General features: G+C 38.1%; 1 protein-coding gene across 1 annotated transcript; it reads left to right on the top strand.

The window, feature by feature from the left end:
• The first annotated feature begins 12680 nt into the window (after window positions 1–12680).
• LOC147314398 (uncharacterized) lies at window positions 12681–14789 on the top strand. The gene is made up of 5 exons (XM_086260383.1): window positions 12681–12919; window positions 13116–13475; window positions 13763–13831; window positions 13940–14086; window positions 14562–14789. Exons 1-5 carry the CDS (start codon window positions 12821–12823, stop codon window positions 14787–14789), a joined length of 903 nt encoding a protein of 300 aa, XP_086116509.1. The 5' UTR covers window positions 12681–12820.
• Window positions 14790–15359: the final 570 nt, after the last annotated feature.

Here is a 15359-nt window from a genome sequence, read left to right as displayed (position 1 = left end):
ATATGACATGGATGACTTGTTGACTTAGAAGCCACGAATTCCCCAATATGCAAATTTGAATACCTGGAGCCCACATACATGATTGGCTGCCTGGGAAGCTGTGCAGGCCCTGATTTGTGGATTTGAATTCCTCAGCCCTCAGATATGATTGGCTGGCTTAGAAGCCATGAAGGCCCCAATATGCAAATTTGAATGCCTCAGGACACATATATGATTGGCTGGGAAACCGTGCAGGCCCTGATTTGAAAATTTGAATGTCTAAGTCCTCACAGAGGATTGGCTGCCTGGGGACCTGGCAGAAATATATAGAAATATATAGAAATACTATGATTAAGCATAAATACTACATTTAGTAGAAATACTATGTTATAGCACAAATACTATAAAAACCAGAAATACTATAATTTAGCAGAAATACTATATTAAGCACAAATCCTATAAAAAGCAGAAATAGGATGATTAAGCATAAACACTACATTTAGTAGAAATATTATGTTTGAGCAAAAATCCTATAAAAAGCAGAAATACTATATTAGGCACAAATCCCATAAAAAGCAGAAATAGTATGATTAAGCATAAATACTACATTTAGTAGAAATACTATGTTTTAGCACAAATAGTATAAAAAGCAGAAATACTGTAATTTAGCAGAAATACTATATTAGGCACAAATCTTATAAAATAGCAGAAATAGTATGATTTAGCACAATAGTAATCAGTTAAACAGAAAAATTGGAAAAGCAAAATGGACAGCTGAAAAAATGCTGAACATGCTGAGGGTCCCTCAAATATACTTGTTAAATGAAAAAATCAGCAAAAAAATGCACAGGGAGAGAGAAGTAAGTTTCTAGGTCAGCCTGGGAGCTGCTGAATTTGAATCCACCAATCAGAGAGCCTGTGTACTTTTTCCCGCCAAAACATGTGCCTCTTTTTACACACGCAGCACAGAGAGGCACAGGATTATTGCAGCCTATTTCTCATAGTGAGGACTCCCCTCAAACAAATGAACATAATTCCCAAACCGTAGGGGCTAGAGCGGTCATTCTTACACCGTTTTGTTCAGAAGAGATGGGGGAATCTTCCAGTGTTTACAATTTATCATTAAAATATGAATTATTAAAGATATTTGACTTCTAATGCACCATAACTGAGTAGAGCGAAGCAAAAACTGCCTTGACTTGCCCTCAAACAACGCTTTGTAACTCGAAATCTATTTGGAGTATCGATATCATTCTTTCACCGTAAGAGACAGCAGGCTTTGGTGAACAGTCATGGAAATTTTCAGGTCTCTGTGGAAATCCAAAAAAAAATTATGACGAGAGAAAAAAGTGGTTCATTTCCAGAGTTTTAAATCTGAAGAAATCTGAGCGAAGGACGAATTTCCTACCCTCAAACAAGTCCAACTCATTTCAGAACGGTAATAGGTGAGAAAGAAATTCTTGAATTGTGAGCGTCAGGGGTGTCTGAAGATATTCGGGGACAAGCCTCATGTCTTAAAGTCGCTTCGTTAAGGAGATATGACGATTCGAATATGCCTCTCATTACAGAAATCCAGCGATGATTTTGAACAAGCTCTCCATTGACTTTATATGGAGAGTTTTGAGACCTTGTGTTGGTCTGAGGAGATTTGCAAAAATTCTATAAATCCCACAACAATGATAGTGACATTTTCTGAAAGCCAGCAAAAATACCTACGTTTTGATGTATAATTTGTGGAAGTTGAGTGAAAATTGAGCAAGTAGCAAGAAGTTGTTCGGACATGAAGTGAAAATTGCAAAACCTTCAGTGACACACTGGAAGCCAAGAGCATAGCAACCATAACAACGCATGTATTTTGTGAAAAATCACAATTTTGCAACTCAAAACTTTAAGAGGCATAAAAGTAAAACAGTAAAACATTTGAAAAAGCTGAATCATACCTGAATAGCCCAATAATTTGTGAACATTTTAAAGTTTGAATGGTTGTTCTAGGTGAAAATATGAGGAAGTAGTTAAGTTTCAAAAACAAGCAAATTTTAGCAGAATTGCAGAAGTTTCCCATTCATTTCAATGGGACAAATTAAAGGAAAAAAGCTTAATATTTTAAAAAGTATAATAGTTAAAAATAGCAAAAATCGTAGCGTAAATTAGCAGAAATAGCAGAATAGTTTAAAATTTGAACGGTGAAAATCGGCTGAAAATTGTGGAAGTAGTTAAGTGCCAAAAAGTGTACGGAAGCAACTAGAATAATAACTAGAAAAATTTGCATTTCCTGCGAAAATGCAGTGTGGATGCTTAAAGCTGAAGCTGCATGCAAAAAGTAGCTGAAAAAGCTGAAAAGTTGCAGAAATTGTAAAAACTTTGCAGAAGCAAAAGAAGTTTGCTAAAATGGAATAACTTAGCAGAACTGCAATATCTTAGAGGAAACATAATACTTGGCAGAAATACAATAGCATAGCAGAATTTAGCAGAAATATTGTAACTTACCAGAAACATGATAACTTCTCAAAAATACAAGAATTTAGGAGAAATAGTATAAGATAACAGAAAGAATATATTTAGCCAAAAATACTTAAACATTACAGAAACACTATGATTTAGAAAAATAGTACAACAGAGCAGAAATATTGTGATTTACCAGAGACACTGTGATGAACTATGAATATTGTAATTTTAAATTAAGACTATGTTTTAGCACAAATATTATAATTTGGCAGAAATACTATAATTTAGCAGAATTACTATATTAAGCACAAATCCCATAAAAAGCAGAAATACTGTACTATGATTTAGTAGAAAAACTATAATTAATCAGAAATACTAAATTTAGCAGAAATACTATATTAAGCACAAATCCTATGAAAAGCAGAAATAGTATGATTAAGCATAAATACTACATTTAGCAGAAATACTATATTAAGCACAATTCTTATAAAAAGCAGAAATACTATATTAAGCACAAATCTTATAAAAAGCAGAAATACTATATTAAGCACAAATCTTATAAAAAGCAGAAATACTATATTAAGCACAAATCCTATAAAAAGCAGAAATAGTATATTAAGCACAAATCCTATAAAAAGCAGAAATACTATATTTGGCACAAATCCTATTAAAAGCAGAAATAGTATGATTTAGCACAATAGTAATGAGTTAAACAGAAAAATAGCTCATCTGATAGAGTGGGCACAATAATGGTGTCAAATATTTTGTTCTCCTTGTTCTCCAGTATTCTGACATATGTCTCAAAATAGAGCATTCTCTGTACAATTTCACCCCTCACATAACAAGATGAAGATGTGATCCTTGCATTGTTGAGCTGATGCCATTCCTGGTCAGCTGTCTGTTCTCCTTTTGCTGTCTCAATCTTATGTATCATGTCCTCTGTGACCAGTAAGCTTTCAAGGTTGAAGAGTTCCTCCTCACTGTAGACATGCACACTCTGTGTGGGATCCAGCCTGTACTGAGTGGCAGTGGCAGGTAAAGAGGAGGATCTTGGTAAATGTTTACAGATTTTGTGGGTAATCTGGGCTCCTGGTTAGAGAACACGCTCACCAATGCTGTCTTAAGACTGGTCTTCTTGTCACTGAAGGCCATGGTTGCGGTAAGAGGTCAATTTGTTACATCAATGTCTTTGCATGATTTTCCAGTGTTTAGCAAGGAGATGTAAAGTGGGTCACCAGCCAAGTTCTTGTACAGCGTACTCCTTTAAAGGACCATAATAATGTGAGGATAAAACAAGGCACTGTGAAAGTCATCTAGGCAATAACAATAACAATAATAATAATAACAACAACAACTTGACATTGTACCTGCATCATTATTCAAAAATGTCTTTGAGTTCATTGATCCATGGAACTGGCCCTGGTTCCAAACCCTGAAAAAAAAAATAGCAATAACAAATATAAAAGAAAAAAAATACTTATACATATTACTTATAACAGGTTATAAAAGAACATTAAAGGGTCAGTCCTGAATATGAATCTCAGCACTTACTGCTGTTTGGATTTGTCCCACTGTTGGTCTGTCTCGGTGCTGGTGTGAAGATACAACCTGCAGCTTCAGTTCTGAAAAATGTACTGTTTGAAAGGGCAAAACAGTGTGCTTACACACTGCATTGCCAGCTACACACCAGCACCGATCAGAAAAAAAGGACAACAGGGTCCCGAAGCTCAGTCTGCACTAAACCATATAGAAAGCCAGTCTTACACATACTGACAAAGGCTAGAGACTTTTTCAGGGTTAGATGATGGCGCTCAAGATGGAGCAGGAGTTACAGTCAAAGTCATTTATAATTCTGTGAACAACCATTATTTACCAGGGCTCACAGAATATGATCACTGTCCTTTCTTAGTGTCCTACAGAGTACAGTACCTAAAAGGATACCTTTATCACAGTAACATTCTAATACAAGTATAAATAATTTTAATAAATAGCATTTGAGTACAAATAACTGATATTAAATTTACCTGAGTATTAAAAGTTATTTCTGGGAATAAATTTAAGTGTCAAAATTAAACCTTTTTCTTATGTGCCATTTTGTTAAGAAAAAAAGCACATTGCTGCAGGTTTAATTAAAACAATATGGTAAGCTTTAGGCTTCAGGAAAAAAATGGTATTGGTTGTGAGACAAACAGTGGTAATAAGGGGACTTGTCATAATCGCTGAGTTCTCTACTGTTCTTTCTTACCCTAAGAGGCTTGATGTCTCTCCCTAAACAGGAACAGGTGAGAACTGAACACCCAGCCGATGCCTAACTTACAGTGTGATGCAAAAGTTTGGGCAAAATTGTTAATAGTCATTATTTTCCTGTATAAATGATTGATTGTTATGATAAAAAATGTCAGTTAAATATATCATATAGGAGACACACACAGTGATATTTGAAAAGTGAAATGACCAGAAAGTGTGTGATAATTGTTTAAACAAAATCAGGCAGGTGCATAAAATTGGGCACTGTTGTCATTTTATTGATTCCAAAACCTTTAGAACTAATTGTTGGAACTCAAATTGGCTCGGTAATCTCAGTGACCCCTGACCTACATACACAGGTGAATCCAATAATGAGAAAGAGTATTTAAGGGGGTCTACTGTAAGTTTCCCTCCTATTTTAATTTTCTCTGGAGAGTAGCAACATAGCGGCTCAAAACAACTCTCAAATGACCTGAAGACAAAGATTGTTCACCATCATGAATTAGGGGGAGGACACACAAAGCTATCTCAGAGATTTAAGCTGTCGGTTTCCACAGTTAGGAACATATTGAGAAAATGGAAGACCACAGGCTCAGTTCAAGTTAAGGCTGGAAGTGGCAGACCAAGAAAAATCTCGGATAGACAGAAGCGACGAATGGTCAGAACATTCAGAGTCGATCCACAGACCAGCACCAAAGACCTACAACATCATCTTGCAGCAGATGGAGTCACTGTGCATCGTTCAACCATTCGGCGCACTTTACACGAGCAGATGCTGTATGCGAGAGTGATGCAGAGGAAGCCTTTCTCCACCCACAGCACAAACAGAGCCGCTTGAGGTTTGCTAAAGCACATTTGGACAAACCAGCTTCATTCTGGAATAAGGTGCTGTGGACTGATGAAACTAAAACTGAGTTATTTGGGCATAACAAGGGGCGTAGTGCATCAAGGAAAAAGAATACAGTATTCCAAGAAAAACACCTGCTACCTGCAGTAAAATATGGTGGTGGCTCCATCATGCTGTGGGGCTGTGTGGCCAGTGCAGGGACACATGGATTCCACTCAGTATCACCAGATTCTGGAGACCAATGTCCAGGAATCAGTGACAAAGCTGAAGCTGCGCTGAGGCTGGATCTTTCAACAAGACAACGACCCGAAACACTGCTCAAAATCCACTAAGGCTTTCATGCAGAGGAACAAGTACAACGTCTCAGTCCCCAGACCTGAATATTATTGAAAATCTGTGGTGTGACTGTCCATGCTTGGAAGCCATCAAACCTGAATGAACTAGAGATGTTTTGTAAAGAGGAGTGGTCCAAAATACCTTCAACCACAATCCAGACTCTCATTGGAACCTACAGGAAGTGTTTAGAGGCTGTAATTTCTGCAAAGGGTGAATCTACTAAATATTGATTTCATGTCTTTTTTTGTGGTGCCCAAATTTATGCACCGGCCTGATTTTGTCTAAAAAAAAAAATATTGCACACTTTCTGTAAATCCAATACACTGCATTTCACTTCTCAAATATCACTGTGTGTGTCTCCTATATGATATATTTAACTGACATTTTTCATTGTAACAACCAACAATTTATACAGGAAAATAATGACTATTAACAAGGTTGCCCAAACTTTTGCATCACACTGTAACTCTCAGCCTGGCCATTTCACTTTTCCTGCTGTGCTGGCCTGCCCTGATGATGACAACACTGGTCACCCAGTCATTGTTTGACACTGGTTAAAAAGGGAAGTTATCAATGCACAACTTACAAACATTCCAAAAAGCAAAGCAAAAAACCTTTAGTATTTTGTCAAATGCCATACTTATTTTTGTCGTTTTTAACCAAATCTAGCTCTACTCAGAGTAGAGGAAAAATTCTCCATGTTTCACCATTGGATTCAGCAAAGATGATTCTACTAAGCATTACTTACGGTATTAATATAGATAAATGAAACATTTGCTTCATTTATGAAAGCTGATTCATCAGTGTTAAAACTACAATAAAAGGTGTTACAATCAAGAATTGCTGACATTTCAAATACTCATCAGTCTAAGCTAAGAAACCCTGTGTGACTTGGCCTCAAAAGCACACAGTCCAGTACTTAACCACATAATAATGATTAAAAGTAAGTAATAGTTTTTGTCCTCTAAATATGAAAGCTTGCCTGTTTAATATGCATCTTTGAAACTATTTTTCCCCAAATGTTGGATACTTGTCACAAATATTCCTCTCTGTAGCTCTGACATATCACAGGTCACCTGATGCCTTCGGTTTCTCTCTTGCCTTTCAGTAATCACCTACTTAGAATTCACAAAAGACCAACAATTACACCATTGACAGAAATGTCACAAAAGTCACAAAAAGGTTCTGGTGCAGAGTTCTACTTCTACTTCAGCTTCTTGGAGGCAGGAAGTGTGACAAAAGTGAAGCTTTACAGACAGAGTAGAGCAAAGTAACTGGGACAAATTTAATCTCTAAATGACTATTTACCTGTTCTTGAGAGGGCTCGAACATCATAGTTACTCGATGTTTACACTCTTACAGTCAGTCTTGATCAATTCAGCAAAAACATCTGAAAAACAAAATGTTGCACAATTTTTAAAAATAAAACAAGTAGAATTTTAAGCAAATTCTAACATGTCTGATTCTATACTGTTCAATATTATTTCATTTTCATTGTGACATCACTAGTTACATCTGATATTTCAGAGAAAACACTAAAACAATCAGCTGTTTGTGAGCTGCACACTATGATTGTGATAAAACATTTAAACTTTGTAGCTCATACAGTTATACCTCTGCTTTACGGTCTTCTGGCTTTAAGTTTATTAGGCTCTTCTTGCATAACCATCAGAGAAATAATTGGATAGTAGTCATCTGAATGTTACAGTTACTGAGGCAAAGTGTGTGGCATTAGGAGAAAGAGACAAAAAAGAAAAAACAAAACCTAAGCTGGGAAAGCTATACCTGAAACATCATTAGAAAACCTGAGACGTGGAAACTCAGAGGGGATGTCCAGCAGAGAAAACACAGGGGCTGATAGATAGCAGAGAACGTAGAAGTAACGCAGACAATCTAACGAAAACAGAGGTGAACACACACACTATGGCTGTGTCCCAATTAAGAGACCGCACACTTTGAGTGTGATTACGTCACCGCCACGGGACAACGGCTGTCCCAATTCCAAGTGTACTTCAAATGCATACTCCAAATGCGCCGTCGATTTCCCCAAATATCAAGCGTGGTCCGGTGCACGCTTTGTGGTCCCATATATCCCACAATTCATAGCGCGGCAGTGGGTGTAGATAATTTTGCAGCAAAATATGGCAAAAGGCAGCGGCCGAAGAGTGAACTGTCAATGAATATAACGTCACTGATTTTTGTGCGAATGTTTAATGAAGAACATTAAAACATTACTGTTGGCCACATGTCGGCAAAGTTATGTGACATTAGTGATGTTTGTACTTTCAGCGATTACTTGGTTTTAAAGCCTTTACTTCTAAATTATATATATATATATATATATATATATATATATATATATATATATATATATATATACATACACACACACACATACACACACATGTATATACGCCTGTCCCCACACCTCGCGTGGGAGCCGCTGGGGCTCGGCAGGGACCGGTGCCTGTTCCTGCGCCCCGGAAGAAGGCGGCGGAGCCGGCAGCGGTGGAGGCGGCGCCCGAGGAGCCGCTCCAGCCGGGAGAGACTGAAGCGGCACCCGAGGAGTCGCTCCAACCGGGAGAGATAGCAGCGGAGGCGGCACCCGAGGAGTCGCTCCAGCCGGGAGAGACAGCGGGGGAGGCGGCGCCCGAGGAGCCGCTCCAGCCGAGAGAGACAGCGGCGGAGGCGGTGCCCGAGGACCCGCTCCAGCCGGGAGAGGCAGCGGCGGAGGCAGCTGCTCCCACCGGGAGGGGCGGAGAAGCCGCGGGATAAGTCGGTGGTGCCCGTGCTAGGGGAGTCCGCGGCACCGAAGCCCGAGGTTGGCGGGGTGAGCAGAGCGGCCTCACCTCCACCAGAGGCCGGTGCCTGCCGGACATCTGCCCAGCCGCCTGCGAGCCGGGGCGCACGACCGTGCCGACCGCGCCGCGTTCACCTGCCACGCGGCCGACCTTCCGCCTGCGGTGGGGGGAGTACGTTCGGCCGGATGGTTCCCCGGCCTCAGTCAGGCGATGGGGGTATGTGGCGAGGCGTAGCCTGCGGTGCCGTGCAGAGGAGGCGGACACACCTGTACGGCATCCGCAATCACGCCCCGCCGAATTAAATATTGTACTGGGTCCTGTGGTTGGGTTGTTGGTGTTATGTTGAGCTGGCAGCAGGAGAGCTGCAGCTCTGAGTGCGAATGTACAGCAACCATGTAGGGATTAATACAAAAATATCAAAATGCCACTGGGTCTGCCGTGGTCGTTTACAATGATAAATTTAAAGTCATACTAACTTTGACATATTTCTTCATATATTTGTTGAATTAAATGGTTATATGAATTAAACAGTCTGTCTGTACATAATTCTGACAGATTTTAAGGAGGCTGTAAGCTCACCAAGCCAAAACCCCAACCATACTATAGCTTTTACATCATTACATTTCTGAGTTTCATAACTGTGGTGGTGCAACTACATAATACATTATTTTAAACATACCCTAAACAACAGCTTTACAATGAACACAACTGTAAAGATTTCTGACCTTAAGTGTTTTACCCTACAGCAAGCTATCACGATTAGGCACTTATATTTAACATAGCTAATACATTTACCTTTTCCTGTCATGTGTTGACCAAGTTTAGCTTACCTTTTTGAAGTAAAACCTTGAAGCTTGACCCTTTGAATTTTGAAATGTTAGGATGCTCAGTCACCGTGTGCAGCCTTGAAACCTGCGCCTTCGGACGAAATCTGGAGGGAATTAGCACTCCTGCGTCTATGAACGTATTCGAACCGCATTGATTTCCCGCACTCTGTCCCGGGGACTAGCAGTAACGTGGATCTGTTAGGCGTGCTTCCATGACACCAGGAAAAGAGATCGCCACTTTCAAAATAAAAGCTCATCTAAAAAAATACATGCAGGGCTTTAGCAGTCGAACTTTAAAAAAACTACATAATACATTAACTACATAAAAAATAAAAAAGACCAGTAATTTTATACGTTTTAAATTGTAAGTTTGAGACTTATAAAATAGTACTGATAATTTCATAATTCAAATTAGACAAGAATCGGGTCTGATCACCAACAAAAACCGCCCTAAAGTAAAGGGACAAAATCAACACAAGGCAGTACAATTGGGAAAAACAACAATCATAGTTAGCCAATCAGGCCGATGGCAACAGATTGCATCACAATTTGTAACATCAAAGACCAGCGGTCCCTTTCCCGGTCTTTCTGAAGAAACTTACAGACACAGTCACAGCTCTTCTACTTTGTGCTCTATTAAGAACTTCATAAAACGTAAGTATTGATATTGAAACCGTTTTTTAGTGCCTTTATACCATGTATAACACATTATAATGTAGTGAAAGATAAAAAATCTAGCCATTTAAGTTCCTGTGAATATAAAGACCGTCAAAGTACCCCTAAAATTTGGTCTGACTTTTCTATCGGCCTATGAATGTTTTATATATCGTTAGCTTCATAGCATAATTGCCTAAGTCATTTGACTAAGTCAATGACTTAGGCACTTATGCTATGAAGCTAACGATATGTGTATCTCCATTTTTCTCTCGAAGAAAAAAAATTACTTTTGATAAATTCACATTTAGTATTGATAGCAATGTATTTGTAGGTGTCATAGTTTGATGAACTTATTGTTTCAGGGATATTTAATTGAAAAAACTATCTGAATGTATTCATGAAAATGGCATCTATTTTTTTATGAAATATTAAGATCTTACAGAATCAGACAAATCTTCCAGATCTATAACAGTTTTATAAACTTTAAGACGTTACGTTTGGGCTGTTAGTAGGAAAGAATTGCTTAAGACTGGCACTCTGCCCTGGCAACCGTCTCCCAACTTTGCTGTTTCTGGTCATAAAATTGCCATTTTCTGCCCAGTTAAGGAGGGCGGGACTGACCAAAAAGCAGGGACAGTAATTCTATAATTTTATTGGCTCAAATGATTAAAAAGGGGAGCCAATATGAACTAAAGCCACAGAGACCAAGCAGGCGCACTATGTTTTTGTTTGTGTGTGTGCACCTGGCCTGTGTGTGTTGGGGGAGGGGGAAGGGCAGGCAGGCAGGCAATCTTTAAGATGTCTGTAATGTTGCTGTTTTTCACTTCAGGAGCATGAATCCTTTTTCAGATAATCTTCCTATGATGATTCATTGTTTTCTATTGTCCACTGTAACCTATTTTCAAGTATTATTTTAATTAATAATTATTTTAATTATTATCTGAAAACAATTAAAAGGCCCTGGGGACCTTTTGTGGCTTTTGCATTTTTCGATTCCAAGCCATTTGCACTGTGTTTAATTGAATATAGCCAAATTCTCCAAAAAAAAGTTTGGTATAATTTTATTTCAAAATTCAAGTCTGACTTCCTTAAATTAGCTTCAGTGGCTAAGCTAACAATACACATCCTCTTAGAGCCCTAGTGGACGTTTTCGTCCCATTGACTTCCATTATAAACGCTATTTTTCACTGCAGAATTATTACCGTTAATGTCCTGGTGATTACTCATGTCTCCGTCTCGTTTTGGTCTATTGGCCTTAGAGTTGTAATTTTTTTATTTGTCCACCGGGTGGCGCCCTTGCTCCACATTTGACCCCGGGCTGGAAAACAGCGGGCTGCTTGGACAGACCTGCCGGAAATGAAGCCTCATTTCCGGCGTGCAGCACCGGCTTCGCCCGCTGATCATTTTTTGGTCCCTAGGACCATGAGAGGGTGCTTTTTTTTTTTTAGTCAACAGGAAATGACGTATTTGTTGTCACGTGGTATCGGACGTGTGGGCTGGAAAAAGCAGTCCCCGGTGATCGTGCCCCGGTGATCGTCGCGACTTACCCCGGCAACATGCACTTATTTCGGCCTAGAGGAGGAGCATTTGCCGCCTGGAGACCATTTTCTGGTCCTGAAAAAAAAAATAAAAGGCGATCGAAATGACTGTTTGTGCCAATCTTTAGTCCATCTAAAGGCCTAATTATAATAACAATCAAATATTACTTCAAATGTTTTTTTGGGAAAATATTTAGTTTTTTAGGTTTTTTTTTAGTTTTTTTGTAATTTAAAGGGTTAAAACAACGAAAATATAATTAAAACTTTATATGAATATTTCAGGGAGAAGTAGTTTTAAAAGACTGACCAATTTAAAGTGAAAAAAAAATTAATATTTAATATTTTTATTGCACTTTTTGGGCGTGGTCGATAGTGTGCATTTTATGAAATGCGCTCCTGGAAAAAAAATAAAAGGCGATCGAAATGACTCTTGGTGCCAATCTTTAGTCCATCCAAAGGCCTAATTATAATAACAAACGAATATTACTTCAAATGTTTTTTTTTTGAAAATATTAAGTTTTTTTGTTTTTTGGGCCTAAAAAAACAGGGCGCTCATGTAATAAACCTGGGATTTAAAGGGTTAAAACAACGAAAATGTAATTAAAACTTTATATGAATATTTCAGGGAGAAGTAGTTTTAAAAGACTGACCAATTTAAAGTGGAAAAAAATATGAATATATAATCTTTTTATTGCACTTTTTGGGGGGTGGACGTTTAGGTCCATTAGGGCCTTTAGAGGGTGCATTTTTTAAGGGCCTACCAAGGGTTTTAAGTGGGGAAAAGAAAATTGTGATTTTTTTTCTGCGTTCCATCCAGAGTGAATTGGATAGACTTACATGTGCTGTAATATTTGTATGTATTTTATGAAGGCTCATAAGCGTTTAATTAATTTTCAGACCAACATTTTGTAAAGATAATTTGTGTTTTTACAAAAATATTGAAATGTTTTCAGGTATGTAAATATCAAGCAGGAACCTCAGAAACACACGTAGGGTTGAGGAAGTTCATGATGTGTTTGTTTTATATCAAAATGTGAAGAGATGACATGAAAGCAACAGGTGTTACTGTATTCTGTCAGAACTGGATCCAGCAGAAATGTATGAACCTGTTAATGTGTTTATTTTGCTTTTTTTTTTTTCAGAATGGCCTTAAGGAAACTGACTGACAACCGGCCTGAGACGCCGTATTTCCGGCCCCCACCCATTCATATCCGGGTGTTGAAATGTTGTGACCAGCTAAAGGTGATTCAATTCAATTTTATTTATATAGCATCAAATCACAACAGTCGCTTTAAGGCGCTTTATATTGTACAGTAGATCGTACAATAATAAATACAGAGAAAAACCCAACAATCATATGATGTAGACTTTCACATGTATGAACGTGACTATGGAGTAAGATCATAGAAATACATTTCTTTATTTATGTATTTATCAGGTGATCAGCTGGGTTACTGAGGATGGAGAGGTCAAAGCACTGTCAACAAAAAAAAATAAAGTGGCAGCAATCACAGACGGTGAAACAGTGCTGAAGATCACCTTGTTTGAAGAGTTCTCCTCCAAAGTAAAACAGGACATGTCCTACATGATGAGGGGACATGAGCTGAGGGGCCAAGCTCCCCCTTATCTCATCAATATCACTGCAAGGACACAGTTCTTTAAAGCTCCTGCCCTGGCAGTCTCGGAGGCCCTCATCATTAAGGCGGAGGAGCTGCTTAATCCACCTTCCCCAGTAACACCACTAAAGATGAGCCCAACATCTGGAGGGCTCATGACAGTGGAAGGGGAGGTTGTGGAGGTAAATATTTGTGGTTCCATCAGAATTGATATTGCTTCAGGTTTTCAAAGAAACCATTACTTTTTTGTCTTTAAAAGTAAAAATAATAATTTTATTGTTCTTGTCAAACAAACACAAAATGGTGAGAACAAGATCAACCACTATTATTTTGTAAATGGTTGTAGATTTATCATTAACAACAATAATAAAATAATAGATGTAGTAAGTCAAGAAAGTAGCACCTAGATGTACACACACAGATTTATGCAATCACTATAACTGACATTATATTTTAATTGAATTTTCAGTGTTCGGCAGTGAGGACAGTTTGCTCAGGCAAACAACTGGTGCCAATACGCACTCTCCAGCTAAAACAGGTAATGGTGCAACTAAAGTGTAATATTGAAAATGGTGAAAATAGGCACATTTGAGATTTCCATTAGTTAATGAATAAATGTTTCATTCTGTCATTTTTGTGATTTCAGGATGGACATACCATGACTGTCTCCTTGTGGAGGGAGGCGTCAATTGTTGACGTTCGTGTGGGAGATCAGGTAAAGATCTCCCATGTGAAAGTGCACCGCTCCGCCTATGGAGTACAGCTCCAGTCAACTTCCCATACAAAGACTGAGGTATGAAGAAGCCATATGTTTGTACCAACATGTAATAGCAATGTCATTTGCCAAAATGTTTAGAATTATAGGTGGTCCAAAAGATTGACTCTGTTCATCTGGACGTAGCATTTTCAAGTGGGAGAAATGTTTCATCACTCATCCAAGTGACTTCTTCAGTCTCAGCGGACTGCAGGTTTCTGTGGTCTTTGATCAGTGCCCGTGACAATTTGTATATTACTGACCAATTAACTGACCTCCCAGCCTATTGCTTCTTCAGTGGGCTAGTTTCAGTCATTATGCAATGTACTGTTTAAAAGATTGGGTAAAACAGACTGAAGAAGTCACCTGGATGAGTGACAAAACATTTCTCCCACTTGAAAATGCTACGTCCAGATGAACAGAATCATCCTTTTGGGATTTACTTACATGGATCATTGAGCATGCATCAAGACGTGATTACCATATTAAATATATGCTTTTTGTGTATTGACAGACAAAGGAAGATGAACGTACTCAAGTAACTGTAGTTGGTGTGGACACTGCAGAGCAGTGCAGTGCACTGCAGTCCACCCAGCTGCAAGTTCTCCTTCTAACTGGAGAAACCCTCTTCATTGAAGAGGAGATGTGGAAGCCCTACGAGGAGGAGTTTGAGAAGCACAGGATCACTTTTACTGTAAAAATCAAAGGAAAACAAATAGTACACATAAAAAAAACAGAATAAATATATATAGATATAGATATATATAGATATATATATAGATATAGATATAGATATGTATATATATATATATATAGATCTATATATATAAATATAGTTCATTTGTTTTGTTTGTATTTTTTAAAATGTTCAAGTTGCTATGTTCATTCATTTAAACAATATTTAAAAGTTATAGTTTCAACTGCATTCTTATGCTAAGTGTTTTTTAATCTGATAAAATCTAATAAATAGCTGAAAATGCATAAAGCAGTCTCATGTTTATTAAATGAAACAGAAGACATGGTTTATAAAACACTCTCTAATGTACAGTTACATTGCATGCTCTGTACAGAGCTTAACAGACTTTTTAAGCACTTAAAACCTTCGATAAAGAACACTCCTGTAGGCCAACAACTGCCTATCTGTATGTTCAACATCATATAATACTGTTTTTATGTGTGTTTTCTAGAAGGCTGAAAGATTATATATGTTTTTCTTAAACAGTTTGAAAACATTAATAACAGTCAGTTTCAGTTTCCCTAAGTGTTGTGGTGTATTAGCTTCTGGGCTGGCTGAAGCCTATCAGGGCAAGTC

Source organism: Aulonocara sp. 'chitande type north' Nkhata Bay, linkage group LG14, assembly GCF_057382095.1.
Source record: "Aulonocara sp. 'chitande type north' Nkhata Bay isolate Kocher_YH1m ecotype deep benthic linkage group LG14, A_spYH_male_GT1.1, whole genome shotgun sequence".
Lineage (NCBI taxonomy): Eukaryota > Metazoa > Chordata > Actinopteri > Cichliformes > Cichlidae > Aulonocara > Aulonocara sp. 'chitande type north' Nkhata Bay.
The sequence above is the reverse complement of the archived record's forward strand: the minus strand, read 5'-3'. Positions and strand labels throughout refer to the sequence as shown.

What these genes read in the sequence shown, in the direction of transcription:
- LOC147314398 (XM_086260383.1), top strand. Translation starts at nt 12,821, where the DNA reads ATGGCCTTAAGGAAACTGACTGACAACCGGCCTGAGACGCCGTATTTC. An exon ending in TGGAAGGGGAGGTTGTGGAG is followed by an intron (nt 13,476 to 13,762) that starts GTAAATATTTGT and finishes TTGAATTTTCAG; the next exon opens with TGTTCGGCAGTGAGGACAGT. An exon ending in GCACTCTCCAGCTAAAACAG is followed by an intron (nt 13,832 to 13,939) that starts GTAATGGTGCAA and finishes TTGTGATTTCAG; the next exon opens with GATGGACATACCATGACTGT.